This window comes from Lytechinus variegatus, chromosome 1, assembly GCF_018143015.1.
Source record: "Lytechinus variegatus isolate NC3 chromosome 1, Lvar_3.0, whole genome shotgun sequence".
Lineage (NCBI taxonomy): Eukaryota > Metazoa > Echinodermata > Echinoidea > Temnopleuroida > Toxopneustidae > Lytechinus > Lytechinus variegatus.
Genome location: NC_054740.1, coordinates 29,714,988 through 29,732,303, shown reverse-complemented (window position 1 = coordinate 29,732,303; position 17,316 = coordinate 29,714,988). Strand labels below are relative to the sequence as shown.

At 41.8% G+C, this 17,316-nt stretch overlaps 1 protein-coding gene across 1 annotated transcript; it reads right to left on the bottom strand.

Annotated features, from left to right (window-relative positions):
• Positions 1–438: 438 nt before the first annotated feature.
• On the bottom strand, positions 439–5,646 carry LOC121430200. The gene has a single exon (XM_041627482.1). The coding sequence runs from the start codon at positions 5,644–5,646 to the stop codon at positions 439–441; it is 5,208 nt and encodes a 1,735-aa protein (XP_041483416.1).
• Positions 5,647–17,316: the final 11,670 nt, after the last annotated feature.

The following is a 17,316-nucleotide window of genomic DNA, read 5'->3' as shown; positions in this document are numbered from 1 at the left end:
TGACAAAATCAAAATGGCATCTAAATTTACATATTCATGAGCAGAATCGGCAAAAGATAAACAAAAACTTCATGGTAGCACGAAAGTAACAAAATCGAACTTGAAAAAATACAAGGAGCAAAAATCGACAAATTACAAAATATAGTTTCAAGGTTTGCTCTGCAAACCATCCTCCCCCCGCCAACCATAGCGGAAAACAGGTCAATATCCCTTCACTGTAAAAGAACAATGTTTAACAAACTTGATGAAAAATATTCACTTCAAAATTGTACTTGTCACAAATATATCCCAAGCTTCCAATTTTGAGCTTTTTAACAACTGTGCGTTAATAAAATTTTTGCTTATACAAAATTCAACATGTTCAAACGTATCACAAAATTCACAAATTACCTCGTTTAGCGAGATAATAGAGCCAACATAATTGGATTAACTCCCTTTTTACTCATCGTCATACCCTTCTGTTGGATAGATTACAACAATCTTCGAGATTGGTCGCTTATACTCACAACCTTTAGATTTGACCTTTACTGTTCGAACCTTCCCATCAGTTCCAGGGTACACCTGGATGATTCTACCCAATGTCCACTTTCCTCGAACTGCATTATGGTCAGCCAGAATAACCACATCATCGATTCGGACATTGCGTCTGTCATTGTTCCATTTTCGACGCGGAACCAGTAGTGGAAAGACGTCACGCATCCAACTCTTCCAGTAAGCGTCGACGATTCGCTGGACAAATTCGAAGCGATGTCTTGGGTTCTTCGTCTCTCTGAAGGGACCTTGAGGAACCGCGCTCGAAGATCTTCCAAGGAGTAGATCGTTTGGACACAGATATGTCCCATCATCAGGATCATTTGGTGCTCTTCCAATGGGTCGCTGGTTGACGAGATTAGCGACCTCTTGGAGACAGGTGTGCAGCTCGAAGGGTGTGAGCAGTTGATCCCCGATGGCTTTCTTCAGGGCAATCTTGCAGCTCTTCACTAGCGCCTCAGCACACCCATTGTGATGTGGTGCAGATGGAGTTGTGAACTTCCACGTCGTTCCTCTCTCAGCGCAGAAATCTCTTAACTCCTCAGAGCTCCAACCTTGCACCATCTCATGTAACTCTCTTTCAGTACCGACGAACTGTGTGCCGTTGTCGCTCAGTATGAATGCAGGTTGACCCCTCATGGCGAAAAACCTCCGTAGCACCTGCATGAATTCCATGGACGTGCAATCAACAGCCACTTCAAGATGTATGGCTCTTGTATTCAGGCAGGAGAAGAGGACCCCATAGTGCTTGGCGGTCTTGTTCCTCCCTACCTTAACTGATATTGGGCCGAAATAGTCCACAGATGAGAAGTAAAATGGTGGTGTAAACGGGGCAACTCTCTCATCTGGTAGATCAGACATGACTTGTGACTCCACCTGATGCTCCATGCGTCGACACATCACGCACCTATACTTCACAGTCTTTGCCAGCTTGTGAATCTGCAGGATCCAGTATTGGCGTCTTATCTTTGCTGCTGTAGCTGCCACACCACCATGTCCTAGCTGATGCATATGTCTTGTGATCAGCGTTGATATCCATGCACCATATGGCAGCAAAGCTGGATGTCTTTGCTCATAAGATATCTGAGCCTTGTCTAGCCGTCCACCGACTCTGATAATTCCCTCTTTGTCTACAAACGGGCTTAGTGTCTTGAAGTCTCCATTCTTTACCCGTTGATGCAAGGTACTCTGGGCTTCCTTAATCAAAAAGCGTTCAGCTTTCTGCAACTGGGCTGTCGATAAGCATCTTTCATCAGGATCGACATTGTCATCAGACCTTATCCAACGTGCAGCTTTCAGTTTCTCGACGAACTTCAAGACATAGGCTGTCACTCGGATTAGTTTTCTCCAGCTTGAGAATTTCTTGACATCTATCACATCATTTTGTTTGGCTGAGATGTGATTGACCTTGCGTCGTTCTGATTCAACCTCTGTTTCTGTGTCTGGAACAGCCTTTTCTGACGGCCATTCCTCTTTAGGTCTGTACAGGAACGCAGGTCCTTGCTTCCATCTTTCTGAGAGCTTCTTTACTGGCAGACCTCTAGAGACGTCATCAGCTGGGTTAAGCTCTCCTGGGACATACTTCCACTGTGCAGGGTTGGTATGGCTTTGGATTTCACCAATCCTTGCTGCAACGAATGGCTTGAATTTCCTGCCCTCACTTCGAATCCAAGATAGGGCGATCATGCTATCAGTCATGAAGATGACACTCTCAGGCTGCAGCCTCAGTTCTTTCATGACAGTTGTGTAGACTCTTGCAGCCATCACTGCCGCCTGAAGCTCTAGTCTAGGTACAGTAATCTTCTTCAGAGGAGCGACTCGAGATTTGGCTAGTACAAATCTAACAGCATATTTACCATCTTCTAGTTTCCACTGCAAATATACGCAGACTCCAAATGCTACCTCAGACGCATCCGCAAATATGCATAGTGTGGGTTGACCGATAGCCATCGGTGGAGTAAGACATCTCTCGTATTTGACGTTATTTAAGTCCTGCATCTCTTTCAAGAATGTCACCCACCACTTCTGTTGATCGGAAGGTAACAGTTCATCCCAATCGTATCCTCTCTGCCACAGCTGCTGCATTCCAATTTTTGCACGAACTAGTACGGGAGCGGCAAAGCCTATTGGATCGAATATTCGTGCAATTCTGCTCAGGACCTTTCTCTTGGTAAGCAGACTCTCTTCATCTTTCCCATCATTAGGAGAACTGGGAACTGTCTCCTTTACTTTGTAGAAGAACATGTCTTGCTGGTTATCCCATGCTATTCCCAGCACTTTGTCTTCCAGGGCAGCTTCAAGGATTCTGGTTTCCCCTTCCTTTTTACTTTCTCCTTTCAATGCTTCATTGCTGGTCCAGCCTTTGACTTTGAAGCCACCTTCCTGAAGTACCTGGTCAATTTCACTTGTAAGCTGCTCTGCTTCACTCACTTCTCTAACTGAGTCACAAATGTCGTCCATGTAGACACTCTCCTTCAACACTTGTGCTGCTTTCGGATGTGTAGCTTCTGCTGCTTCCGCTGTCATTCTCAATGCCAGCTGGGCCATAGCTGGCGCTGGCTTGTCTCCAAACGTAACCACTTTCATAATGTAAACATCTGGCTTTCTATCGGTCTGCATGTCTCGCCACAGGTACCGGTGTACATTCATATCTCTCTCAGGAATCGAGACCCTGTGGTACATCTTAGAAATGTCTCCGCAGAATCCAACTTCATTCATCCGGAATCTCAGCAGCACCCCCAAAAGATCATTCAGGAGGTCTGGACCCTTGAACCAATAGTCATTTAAGCAATGACCGTGATATGATGATGATGAATTGAATACGATGCGTACAGGTGTGCTTCTCTTCTCAGGTCGCAGAACAGCATGGTGGGATATGTAGTGAATAGGACCCTCATACTGATCTACTTCATTCTCTGTTAACTTACGAGCAAATCCATTCTCTACCAGTTCTTTCATCTGTTTACCATAGGCATCTGCATGGTCCTGGTTTCGTGCAAGCCTTTTCTCTGTTGAACACAGTACCTTCTCTGCTTGTGCTCGATTGTCAGGAAGTAAGTTGGGATCTTTTCTCCAAGGATAAGCAATCTCCCATTTATTTCCAACCTTTTTGCTAGACTCTCTGATGATCTGCTCTTCTTCCTTCTCCTGCTTACTCAAGGGACTTGGCTCGCAATGACAGGAGCTGGACTGCACTCCCATGGATTCTGAGCTCCAGAAATCAGTCAAGTCGATAGGAGATGTCAACTTCACATGCAGCACATTCATCCTGTCACTGCTTTTCTTGGGAGCACCAAAGATAACCCAGCCCAGTGGTGATTTACGAGCTGCTAACTGTCCCTTCTGTCTTGACTTACCCATATGCATCTTTGGGTAGTCTATGCCAATGAGAAGATGAACTGACCCACTTCCTCTTCGTAGATCACCAGACTTCAGATTAAACAGCTTGGCCATTGCATCTATCTTCACCTCTGCAATGTTCTCACTAATACATGGTAATGCCACTGCTGTCACCGAATGGATGGCATTAGTAGAGAGGGATTTCACTTTCAGTTGATGTTGTTGGGTTTCCATCTGCTCTTGCTCTCCACCGACCTTGGTAATGGTGATGCTGATGTTGCTTCCCTTCAGCTTCAGTTCCTCAGCAACAGACTTCTTGATTAGACTTACTTGTGCTCCAGAGTCCAAGAGCACATTTCCCTCACAGACTGCTCCTCGCTGCCCCAAGATCTCGACTGTAACAATAGGCAGCAGTGCTTCCGAGTTGCCCGCAAAGGCAACATCTACATTTCCACCTCTGACTTCTGTTGATGCGTGTAGGAGGGGATGGTGGAAGTATTTACATGGTTCCCCAGCACTTGTTTCACTGCACCTACGTCTTCGTTTGCAGTTGGACATTCTGTGTTCTTTCCCAGCCTTCTTCAAACAGCTGAAACATGCATGGTTGGTCTTGACTAGTTGAAGCCTATCTATCTGTGACATGGCTAAGAACTTCTTGCACTGATCCAACCAATGTGACGAAGTCTCGCAGATCCAACACTTGTGAAAAGGCTGGAATTTGGTTTCTCCATTGGGTACTGCCTTTCCTACTATATGAACACCACCTGACTTACTATCACTTCTTACTGGGGCCGACGCTCTCATTCTGGACTTCAGTTCGATTGTAAGCCAGGTGAGGAACAAATCGAAGCTTGCCTTGCCACATGTTTCTTGGTGTCTAAACCAAACCAGTCGGTCTTCTGGGCTAAGCTTTTTTTCCATTATGGCAAGCATGTGGCTGTTGTCTAGGTTCCCTGGTTGGTTTATCTCCTTTAAGGTGTTGTAACTCCTTCGAACAAGGTGAACGAATTCACAAAACCTGTCAGATTCTCCCGTCTTTAATGGTCTGACCTTGGAAATATCATTGATGATGGCGTCAGCTACAAACCGCTCATCCCCGTAAATCATATCTAGTTGCTCCCAGGCTGCGGTATAGTCTTGTCCTATCCCTTTAACCAACTGCAAGGGCTTGCTCTGAAGACAAGAGCGCAGAATCATGAGGGCATCTCTATCATCGTACTGATTTCCAACAGCATGGAGAAAATCAGCCTTGAAGATACAGTAATCTCGGATGTTGCCATCGAAGCTTGGCAGTTTAGGCCTCTCCATCTTATAAGCAGATCCTTTCATTCTCCTTCCTGCATCAGCAGGCTGACCTGCCTCTCTGGATGACTCATCTTGCTGTTCATCGGCTGACAACGTTGCTTCTAAACTCTGATAATACCTGGCCGATGCACCTTGCTGATGTTCCTGGGGTTGCGTTACTTCCCTGAAACTTTCATCAACCTTGCAATAGTCCCTTTCGATGATCTGTAGCTTCATGAACGAATTATGGCACTCGTCCATCCACAACTCTTCCTTTTCGAATTCGTCGTCATCTTCTACCACTTCGGTATAACTAGCATGCTTATTCTGAAGATCATCAAAGGCACCAGCATACTGTTCAAACATCTCCTGTACTTCTGGTACAGGTCTCTGATCATTGATCAGGCTCTGAAGGGCCTTTCCATACCTGGACAACTTGGCTTTTGCCCCTCTCCTCTGCAGGCGCAGAGATTTGACTTTCTCAACTGACATATCTCTTGAAGACTTCTGATCCCTGATGTGAAGAGTCGTCAGATCCAGACAGCAGACTTCTCGTGGTGACCTTCAGACCTCTCCCAGATCATAGAAATTGAAGAAATTGAATTGATGGATCGTCGAAGACTCAGAGATAACAGACACCAGAAAAGGCCGCTTTAAACTGTATAGTCAGGCAGGCTCACTACCTTATTTTATTCAATCTGTAAAGACAGAAAACGGAAAAGCATCATAAACATATGTCCAATGATTTGACACAAAGAATTATCTGTTGTCATTACATACCAGAAATACTTCTTTTCTTCTTTAAAACAACTTGAAAAGAGACTAGAAATAAACCTCATTTGCATATGTATTTGCATTAAGTCTTAGTCAAATGCTTCATAAATTTCCAATAAATCAGCTTTCCGTTTACAATATCATATTTCTTAACTTACTATTAAATAACACAATTAACAAACAAATATATCCGTTATTAATTTCAGTTATATCATGAATGAGCCTAATGATAACTTGCCAAAAAGCTTTATTAACCAGATAAATAGTTAAGCCCGACTAAATTTATAAGAAACCCTTTAAAAACATTCAATATATATTCTCAACTTAACAGGCATCCTTCTTAGCTAGCGTTTGCAAACTAATATTAAAAACACAAAAGAAAGGCAACGGGTGACCCTGAACTGACCTTGCATAAATTAAAGCTTCGTTTGTTTGACAAAACTACTGAACTAAAAGTTCCTAAAAATCGGATAATTACTCAAACTGTCATTGTACAACCTTTTAAATGTGCCTTTATACACCTCACCTATCTTTGGTAGAATTAAAACGAAAACAAACGTCAATCAATACATGAGACCACGCCCATATGCCTGCCCTAACGAATCTCGCCTATGACGTCATCACGCCGCTAAATTCAACATTTGTTCCCTTCAAAAACTCAAATATTCATACGACTCATATTACTTTTCCTGAATTAATCTATCAAGCTTATGTCTTTATAACGTTCAAATATACTCTTAAAACTTCACACTTCGGCTCATAAAGTACAACTACCTTGCCGAATCGAGTGCGCACCGCAACTCAAGTTCATTTCACATCCATTTACTGTACAATACACAGACACGCATACTGCGAGCGTTAATTACACGCCGCACGTGTTTATTACAGTTCAAGACTCTCTACACTATCTTAAACGTACTTTTTCTTAATACTCTGTGGAAATTATCTTTATATCTTATTACTTATATAATATATATTATTTTAATCATCAAACTTACTTCTTGGGCGGCATTTCCTGGCCAACTTGATACAAATTAAGAGACTTTCGTCCCTCGAACGTCAGTGCTTGACAAAATCAAAATGGCATCTAAATTTACATATTCATGAGCAGAATCGGCAAAAGATAAACAAAAACTTCATGGTAGCACGAAAGTAACAAAATCGAACTTGAAAAATACAAGGAGCAAAAATCGACAAATTACAAAATATAGTTTCAAGGTTTGCTCTGCAAACCACATATAATAAAATACAAAAGAAATAGTGAGTGAGTGATGTCATCAGTTCCTCATTTGCATACCGACCGAGATGTGCATATATGAAATGAAGCAAAACTTTAAAATGTCATATAACTCTCAGTCTTATTTTACATCCGATTTTGATGAAATTTTCAGCATTTTGCTAGTGATTTTTTTCTATTGATTCAAATCAAACTTTTGTTGGGGTGGACTTGTCCTTTAATTAGAGATGTATTTGCCTTGTACTCATATAATAATCTGGTTTTCCTGCTGATATGCAACGTGTTATGATTGTTGAAGTCATCCTTTTATATTGTTTGGTGTGCATGGTTAGGGGTGGTTATTTAGTCGGTGTGTTTAATTCGTAGGCATATGTCTGTGTTATGAAATATAAACATGAACAACTCAAACGCCTCTTTAAAAAAAAAAAAATCAAAATTTCCATGGGCACCTGCCCATGCCCCCACTGTGTACGGCCATACAATGAATAGTCCACCAATTAGGCCTATAGATGTTCACCGATAATTTTTTTCCAAAAATATCAGCACTGGCCGATCACGGTAGCGTGCCATATATCACATCACATCACATGCCACAGATCCACTGATCTCTCCCCTAACTGGATATGCGGGGAGGGTCCTTTGTTTGAAGCCCGCGAGTTCTATTGTCCGCCATACCAGTTCCCCCAAAAGGAACGCGATCGCTCCATTAGCATGTGCATTGTGAGCGATACGCTAGCTGTCTGCACACTGAAGCACTCATTGCTTTTTATACAAAACTTCATATATTTAAGGTGCCAGAATTCGCAATTTTCTTGAAACCATTGTACTTTCCCAGTATACAATTCGGAAACATAATTTTGAAGGGGTTGGTGTTTTTCTCACCTACGGAAGAATGGATGAAATCCTTGACTTGTCTAGGGGTATTTTGGAGGTTTTCCAAATAGCCATCTTAGGATCGATATGGCGAGGACTTTCTAGGTTATGAAGGCTTGAACCCCCATTAATTTAATTTAATTTAATTTAATTTAATTTAACTTAATTTAAGTCTACCCCACCCCCACCCATAAAAAAATCAAACAAGTGTAACACCGAAAAATTCATCGTTTTCAAACGTTGAAAATATAACTTTCATATTGTATTTCTGATTTTGATTAGATTTTGAGCATTATTGTGTGTTTTTCTCTCTATTCAAATAATCATTTTCATGAGGTGGACTCGCCCTTTAAAGAACAAGTCCACCCAACAAAAACTTGATTTGAATAAAAAAAAAAATTCAACAAGCATAACCCTGAAAATTTCATCAAAATCGGATGTAATATGAAAGTTATGGCAGTTTAAAGTTTCGCTTCATTTCACAAAAAAGTTAAATGCACATCTCGGTTGGTATTCCATTATTTTAACATTTTGTGCTTCCGGCAAGGAGGTCCTAATAGTCAAATTCGTAAAAAATGAAATATTGTATAATTCAAACTATAAAACACAAAAGAAATAGTGAGTATAATTTCATTGACTCTCTCATTTGGATGTAACTGGCTCGTTCATATCACTATTTTTTTTTAATTTAAGCGAAACTTTGAAATTTCATAACTTTTTATTTTACATCAGATTTTAATGAAATTTTCAGCATTGTGCTTGTCTGATTTTTCTCTATTGATTCAAATCAACATTTTTCTGAGGTGGACTTGACCTTCTCTCTCTTTCCTTCTGTCACATCGATCGACCCTCTTCCTCTACCCAGTTTGTTCATATACACTGTAGGCTGCGGGGGGGGGGGGTCCTGTACCCCTAAATTTTAGGTGGGGGACAGACCCCCCGAAATTTATGTTGACAACTTTTTTTTGTTCTTTTTGCTTGTCAATTTTTTTCCTGCATCCCCCCTAAATTCAGGTGGACCCCCCTAAAATCGTTGTGGTCCGCCCTGAAATTCTGGTTGATAACCCTTTTTTGATGCTTGTCAGATTATTTCTTTTGTTTTGCATCCCTTCCTAAATTTTGGGTTGATAACCTTTTTTTGCTTGTCAGATTATTTTTATTGCGTCACCCCCTAAATTTCTGGTTGATAACCCCCCCCCCTTTTTTTTTTGCTCCACCGAGACATTTTTTCTTTGAAGACATTCAGCATCTCAAAATAAGTTCTGTGAAATTTCTGAAGTCTGTAAATCCGTCTCTGTAGCTTAATGTCTTTTTTACGTACTTAAAAAAAAAGAGTTCTTGGAAAAAATAATTCGATCTATTGTTGACAGAGAAATATCACAAATTCACATGCCACAAGTTACATAAGCCCCCTAAAGTCCTGGGGCCCGTTGCAGAAAGATTTGCGTTTAAACGCAAGTCAAAAAATCAATCGCAAGTCCCAAATACGCGCTGTTGATTGGTTGAAAATCAAGTTGCGCGTGATTTTTAGAGTTGCGTTTGATTGTAACTCTTAATGCAACGGCCCTACAGTACATGTACCTATAGCTTGTAAATTTTATTGTCCTTTCACAAATAAAAGATAAATAATTTTCAGAATACCTTGTAGATCCAGTCCTTGTCCCAAAAATCAGTCTATTTCGGTCAGGATCTATGCTTGCAAAATTTTATTTTTTTAACTCCTCCGAAACGGCAGATTTTCAGTCTTAACTTAAGTTTCACAATACATGCTATACACGGTCAGTATTTTCGTGTCTCAGTCGTGATATTCTTCTGTCCAAACATGATTGATAAACTCATAAAACTTGGTGACATTTGTGAATATTAATAAACTGAATATTCATTTGAATCATGGTTTGAATTCATCACGCTTCCAGAGAAATCACAACAATCGATAACCCCCCCCCCGGAGTTTTAAAGTTTTGGAAACTTGCTCTGGTAATTTAAAATTACCACACATGTATTTGAGCACATGGGACTACATAAAGTCTACAACTATGCAGTTCACCAGCTTGTCTTATCTGTGAAAAGTAATCCCATTTTCTCTGTTTCCACGGTCGTCACAATAAGTGCAATTATACGTGGCACAGGACGACATCTTAAACTTTGTATCAGGTATAAATTCACATTGAAAATGGCTGTTATAAGAGTTGATTTGGTAAGTATTATTAAGAATTGACACTATTGCCGTGTACCAGACTCTACTCCGATTTTTGCTTTTTTGGGGGAACTCGGCGTGCGGAGGTACCAACTTCCGGTGCTTCAACACGGAATAGGCCAATCAGCGTTATTGTTCCCATCCAGGTAGGGGAGAGATCAGTGCACAGATCAGACCACAGAAATACAATTCGTTGGATCGGATCAGACTAGACTGCATGCATGCGGCGCATGTGCATGTGCATGGATGGACTACAGCTGCACGCACGGCATACGATCTCATGTCAGATTCATGCGTGACTCCCGTTGTCCTCCATATTTTGCTCAAAATTTTGAGAAGACGCTATCATATTGGCATTTGAGATGAGGTAAGGGGACAATTAAATGAAGTGTGGGTATTCAGAAGTGTGTGTGTATCAGTTGGGAACCTGTATTAGTATTTATCTTCTGCTCGCCACAATTACAGTTCTTAGTTGTACGTACCGGTACCGTAGACGTAGTTGTAACCGGCGTGAAGTTGGTTGGATATTCGATATTCGATATTCAAACTGTAAAGTTGGTTGGATATTCAGGTTCGATATTCAAACGCGTGTGAAGTTGGACAGATATTCAATATTCGATATTCAAAAATTAGGGGTTTTGAAAGCTAGCTAGGGGGTTTAAAAGGTGAAACACAACTCGGGCAACCATAAAATAGCTGGCTTGCCCTAATACGAGGTTTTTTAGGGGACAAAAGTCAGGGAATAAAAGGGTTGGAAATTTCTAATTTAATTTTTTTTTCAAGGGGCCCCCAGGGATATCCCGACGGCCTAGCCAGGGTAACCACCTATCCTAACTTGTAGAACTCGACTCGGGCAACAAGATAAACACCTGCTTGACCGGCGCATGCACATTTAGGGGGCTCAAATTAACAAAATTAAAGGGAATAAAGGGCTGTTTAGACCATTTTTTTATTTAAAAAAGTATTTTTTCCAAGGAGCCCCCAGGGATATCCCGACGGCCTAGCCAGGGTAACCACCTATCCTAACTTGTAGAACTTGACTCGGGCAACAAGATAAACACCTGCTTGACCCGGCTCATGCACATTTAGGGGGCTCAAATTAACAAAATTAAAGGGAATGAAGAGCTGTTTAGACTATTTTTTTTATTAAAAAAAGTATTTTTTCCAAGGGGCCCTCAGGGATATCCCGACGGCCTAGCCAGGGTAACCACCTATCTTAACTTGTAGAACTCGACTCGGGCAACAAGATAAACACCTGCTGGACCCGGTGCATGCACATTTAGGGGGCTCAAATTAACAAAATTAAACGAATAAAGGGCTATTTAGACCATTTTTTTTACTTAAAAAAGTATTTTTTCCAAGGGGCCCCCAGGGATATCCCGACGGCCTAACCAGGGTAACCACCTATCCCAACTTGTAGAACTCGACTCGGGCAACCAGCTAAACACCTGCGTGACCCGGCGCATGCACATTTAGGGGCTCAAATTAACAAAATTAAAGGGAATAAAGGGCTATTTAGACCATTTTTTTTATTTAAAAAAGTATTTTTTCCAAGGGGCCCCCAGGGATATCCCGACGGCCTAGCCAGGGTAACCACCTATCCTAACTTGTAGAACTCGACTCGGGCAACAAGATAAACACCTGCTTGACCCGGCGCATGCACATTTAGGGGGCTCAAATTAACAAAATTAAAGGGAATAAAGGGCTATTTAGACCATTTTTTTTATTTAAAAAGTAGTTTTTCCAAGGGGCCCCCAATGGTATCCCGACGGCCTAGCCAGGGTAACCACCTATCCTAACTTGTAGAACTCGACTCGGGCAACAAGATAAACACCTGCTTGACCCGGCGCATGCACATTTAGGGGGCTCAAATTAACAAAATTAAAGGGAATAAAGGGCTATTTAGACCTTTTTTTTTTAAAAAAAGTAATTTTTCCAAGGGGCCCCCAAGGATATCCCGACGGCCTAGCCAGGGTAACCACCTATCCTAACTTGTAGAACTCGACTCGGGCAACAAGCTAAATACCTGCTTGACCCGGCGCATGCACATTTAGGGGGCTCAAATTAACAAAATCAAAGGGAATAAAGGGCTATTTAGACCATTTTTTAATTAAAAAAAGTATTTTTTTCAAGGGGCCCCCAGGGATATCCCGACGGCCTAGCCAGGGTAACCACCTATCCTAACTTGTAGAACTCGACTCGGGCAACAAGATAAACACCTGCTTGACCCGGCGCATGCACATTTAGGGGGCTCAAATTAACAAAATTAAAGGGAATAAAGGGCTATTTAGACCTTTTTTTTTTATTAAAAAAAGTAATTTTTCCAAGGGGCCCCCAGGGATATCGCGACGGCCTAGCCAGGGTAACCACCTATCCTAACTTGTAGAACTCGACTCGGGCAACCAGCTAAACACCTGCTTGACCCGGCGCATGCACATTTAGGGGGCTCAAATTAACAAAATTAAAGGGAATAAAGGGCTATTTAGACCATTTTTTTATTTTAAAAAGTATTTTTTCCAAGGGGCCCCCAGGGATATCCCGACGGCCTAGCCAGGGTAACCACCTATCCTAACTTGTAGAACTCGACTCGGGCAACAAGATAAACACCTGCTTGACCCGGCGCATGCACATTTAGGGGGCTCAAATTAACAAAATTAAAGGGAACAAAGGACTATTTAGACCATTTTTTTATTTTAAAAAGTATTTTTTCCAAGGGGCCCCCAGGGATATCCCGACGGCCTAGCCAGGGTAACCACCTATCCTAACTTGTAGAACTCGACTCGGGCAACAAGATAAACACCTGCTTGACCCGGCGCATGCACATTTAGGGGGCTCAAATTAACAAAATTAAAGGGAATAAAGGGCTATTTAGACCTTTTTTTTTTATTAAAAAAAGTAATTTTTCCAAGGGGCCCCCAAGGATATCCCAACGGCCTAGCCAGGGTAACCACCTATCCTAACTTGTAGAACTCGACTCGGGCAACAAGATAAACACCTGCTTGACCCGGCGCATGCACATTTAGGGGGCTCAAATTAACAAAATTAAAGGGAATAAAGGGCTATTTAGACCATTTTTTTTTATTTAAAAATGTATTTTTTCCAAGGGGCACCCAGGGATATCCCGACGGCCTAGCCAGGGTAACCACCTATCCTAACTTGTAGAACTCGACTCGGGCAACAAGCTAAATACCTGCTTGACCCGGCGCATGCACATTTAGGGGGCTCAAATTAACAAAATTAAAGGGAATAAAGGGCTATTTAGACCATTTTTTAATTAAAAAAAGTATTTTTTTCAAGGGGCCCCCAGGGATATCCCGACGGCCTAGCCAGGGTAACCACCTATCCTAACTTGTAGAACTCGACTCGGGCAACAAGATAAACACCTGCTTGACCCGGCGCATGCACATTTAGGGGGCTCAAATTAACAAAATTAAAGGGAATAAAGGGCTATTTAGACCTTTTTTTTTTATTAAAAAAAGTAATTTTTCCAAGGGGCCCCCAGGGATATCCCGACGGCCTAGCCAGGGTAACCACCTATCCTAACTTGTAGAACTCGACTCGGGCAACAAGATAAACACCTGCTTGACCCGGCGCATGCACATTTAGGGGGCTCAAATTAACAAAATTAAAGGGAATAAAGGGCTATTTAGACCATTTTTTTATTTTAAAAAGTATTTTTTCCAAGGGGCCCCCAGGGATATCCCGACGGCCTAGCCAGGGTAACCACCTATCCTAACTTGTAGAACTCGACTCGGGCAACAAGATAAACACCTGCTTGACCCGGCGCATGCACATTTAGGGGGCTCAAATTAACAAAATTAAAGGGAATAAAGGGCTATTTAGACCTTTTTTTTTATTAAAAAAAGTAATTTTTCCAAGGGGCCCCCAGGGATATCCCGACGGCCTAGCCAGGGTAACCACCTATCCTAACTTGTAGAACTCGACTCGGGCAACAAGATAAACACCTGCTTGACCCGGCGCATGCACATTTAGGGGGCTCAAATTAACAAAATTAAAGGGAATAAAGGGCTGTTTAGACCATTTTTTTTTATTTAAAAATGTATTTTTTCCAAGGGGCACCCAGGGATATCCCGACGGCCTAGCCAGGGTAACCACCTATCCTAACTTGTAGAACTCGACTCGGGCAACAAGCTAAATACCTGCTTGACCCGGCGCATGCACATTTAGGGGGCTCAAATTAACAAAATTAAAGGGAATAAAGGGCTATTTAGACCATTTTTTAATTAAAAAAAGTATTTTTTTCAAGGGGCCCCCAGGGATATCCCGACGGCCTAGCCAGGGTAACCACCTATCCTAACTTGTAGAACTCGACTCGGGCAACAAGATAAACACCTGCTTGACCCGGCGCATGCACATTTAGGGGGCTCAAATTAACAAAATTAAAGGGAATAAAGGGCTATTTAGACCTTTTTTTTATTAAAAAAAGTAATTTTTCCAAGGGGCCCCCAGGGATATCCCGACGGCCTAGCCAGGGTAACCACCTATCCTAACTTGTAGAACTCGACTCGGGCAACAAGATAAACACCTGCTTGACCCGGTGCATGCACATTTAGGGGGCTCAAATTAACAAAATTAAAGGGAATAAAGGGCTGTTTAGACCATTTTTTTTTAATTTAAAAATGTATTTTTTCCAAGGGGCACCCAGGGATATCCCGACGGCCTAGCCAGGGTAACCACCTATCCTAACTTGTAGAACTCGACTCGGGCAACAAGATAAACACCTGCTTGACCCGGCGCATGCACATTTAGGGGGCTCAAATTAACAAAATTAAAGGGAATAAAGGGCTGTTTAGACTATATTTTTTATTAAAAACAGTATATCTCCAAGGGGCCCCCAGGGATATTCCTACGGCCTAGCCAGGGTAACCACCTATCTTAACTTCTAGAACTTGACTCGGGCAACAAGATAAACACCTGCTTGACCCGGCGCATGCACATTTAGGGGCTCAAATTAACAAAATTAAAGGGAACAAAGGGCTATTTAGACCATTTTTTTATTAAAAAAAGTATTTTATCCAAGGGGCCCCCAGGGATATCCCGACGGCCTAACCAGGGTAACCACCTATCCTAACTTGTAGAACTCGACTCAGGCAACAAGCTAAACACCTGCTTGACCCGGCGCATGCACATTTAGGGGGCTCAAATTAACAAAATTAAAGGGAATAAAGGGCTATTTAGACCATTTTTTTATTTAAAAAAGTATTATTTCCAAGGGGCCCCAGGGGTATCCCGACGGCCTAGCCAGGGTAACCACCTATCCTAACTTGTAGAACTCGACTCGGGCAACAAGATAAACACCTGCTTGACCCGGCGCATGCACATTAAGGGGGCTCAAATTAACAAAATTAAAGGGAATAAAGGGCTATTTAGACCATTTTTTTATTTTAAAAAGTATTTTTTCCAAGGGGCCCCCAGGGATATCTTGACGGCCTAGGCAGGGTAACCACCTATCCTAAATTGTAGAACTCGACTCGGGCAACAAGATAAACACCTGCTTGACCCGGCGCATGCACATTTAGGGGGCTCAAATTAACAAAATTAAAGGGAATAAAGGGCTATTTAGACCATTTTTTTTATTTAAAAAAGTATTTTTTCCAAGGGGCCCCCAGGGGTATCCCGACGGCCTAGCCAGGGTAACCACCTATCCTAACTTGTAGAACTCGACTCGGGCAACAAGATAAACACCTGCTTGACCCGGCGCATGAACATTTAGGGGGCTCAAATTAACAAAATTAAAGGGAATAAAGGGCTATTTAGACCTTTTTTTTTAATAAAAAAAGTAATTTTTCCAAGGGGCCCCCAGGGATATCCCGACGGCCTAGCCAGGGTAACCACCTATCCTAACTTGTAGAACTCGACTCGGGCAACAAGATAAACACCTGCTTGACCCGGTGGATGCACATTTAGGGGCCTCAAATTAACAAAATTAAAGGGAATAAAGGGCCATTTAGAACATTGGGAACTACTGCCCCGACTTCCTCCCTATCTCTTAGTGCCGGCAATGGGAACAGTAGAAAAAAAAGGAAAGGGAGAAAATGAAATAGAAGATATCATTCATTCTACTCTTTTATATTACTTGTGTAAATTATATTTGATTTTTTATACAAAATTATGAAAAAACAATAAAAACTTTAAAAGATAAAAGAAATAGAAGAGAGAGAAGGGAAAGGGACTCGGAGAGAGAGCAAAGAAAATGAGGGGGGAATAGAAAAAAAAAATAGGGATAACGGAGAGGTCATATTGTATGAACAGGATATTTTAGGATTGTGCCCCGAGCAACTTTGAGATTGTTTTAGACATGGTGTGCAGAAAATGAACATCATGTATCTTTCATCTTCCTTTCCTTTCTTTCCTTTTGTCATTTCTTTTTTGTTCCCACTTACAGAACTTTTTGGGGGGCTTGGGGCAGTGTTATCGGATGGGGTCCGGAACAATAATGGCACAAGGGTTTTTATCCTATAAGGAGGCAAAATAACATTCTCGGTGGGGGGGGGGGGGGGTGACACACAATTTTTTCAAATCGAGCGAGAAGTGCGAGCTAATTTTATTTCAAAATAATGGTGTCCCTCCTGACTTGAAAAGCGACCTGTTAAGGACTAGCTGTTTGCATTAATTGGGTCATGAAGATGATATCTCACCAAATAGTGTGAGCGCGAAGGGATGATACCTGGACGTTCTTGGCACCTTTTTTGTCATCATGAACTGAATGGGTATCTAATTCGCTGAAAATATTTCAGTTATGAAAATTGTGGACACGCAGGATATGTATCTCGCTAAAACAAATAATGAAAACTCTAATGACATTGGATTTTTAAGACCCATGTAAATAGATAATTTACTTATTTCAATTATTAGTTACTGCGAGCGCGTAGCGCGAGCGACATCGTGAATTTTATATAATGACCTGAACATTGGCGTACCGTGGGTCACGGCGTTGGGGGGGCACCAGCAAAAATTTTGAGTCACTTAGGGAGCGCGCGAAGCGCGCTCAGTTGCCAGGTATACTGACCTAATAGAGACATTTTAAGGACATGCAGTGACATTAAACGAATATGTATCT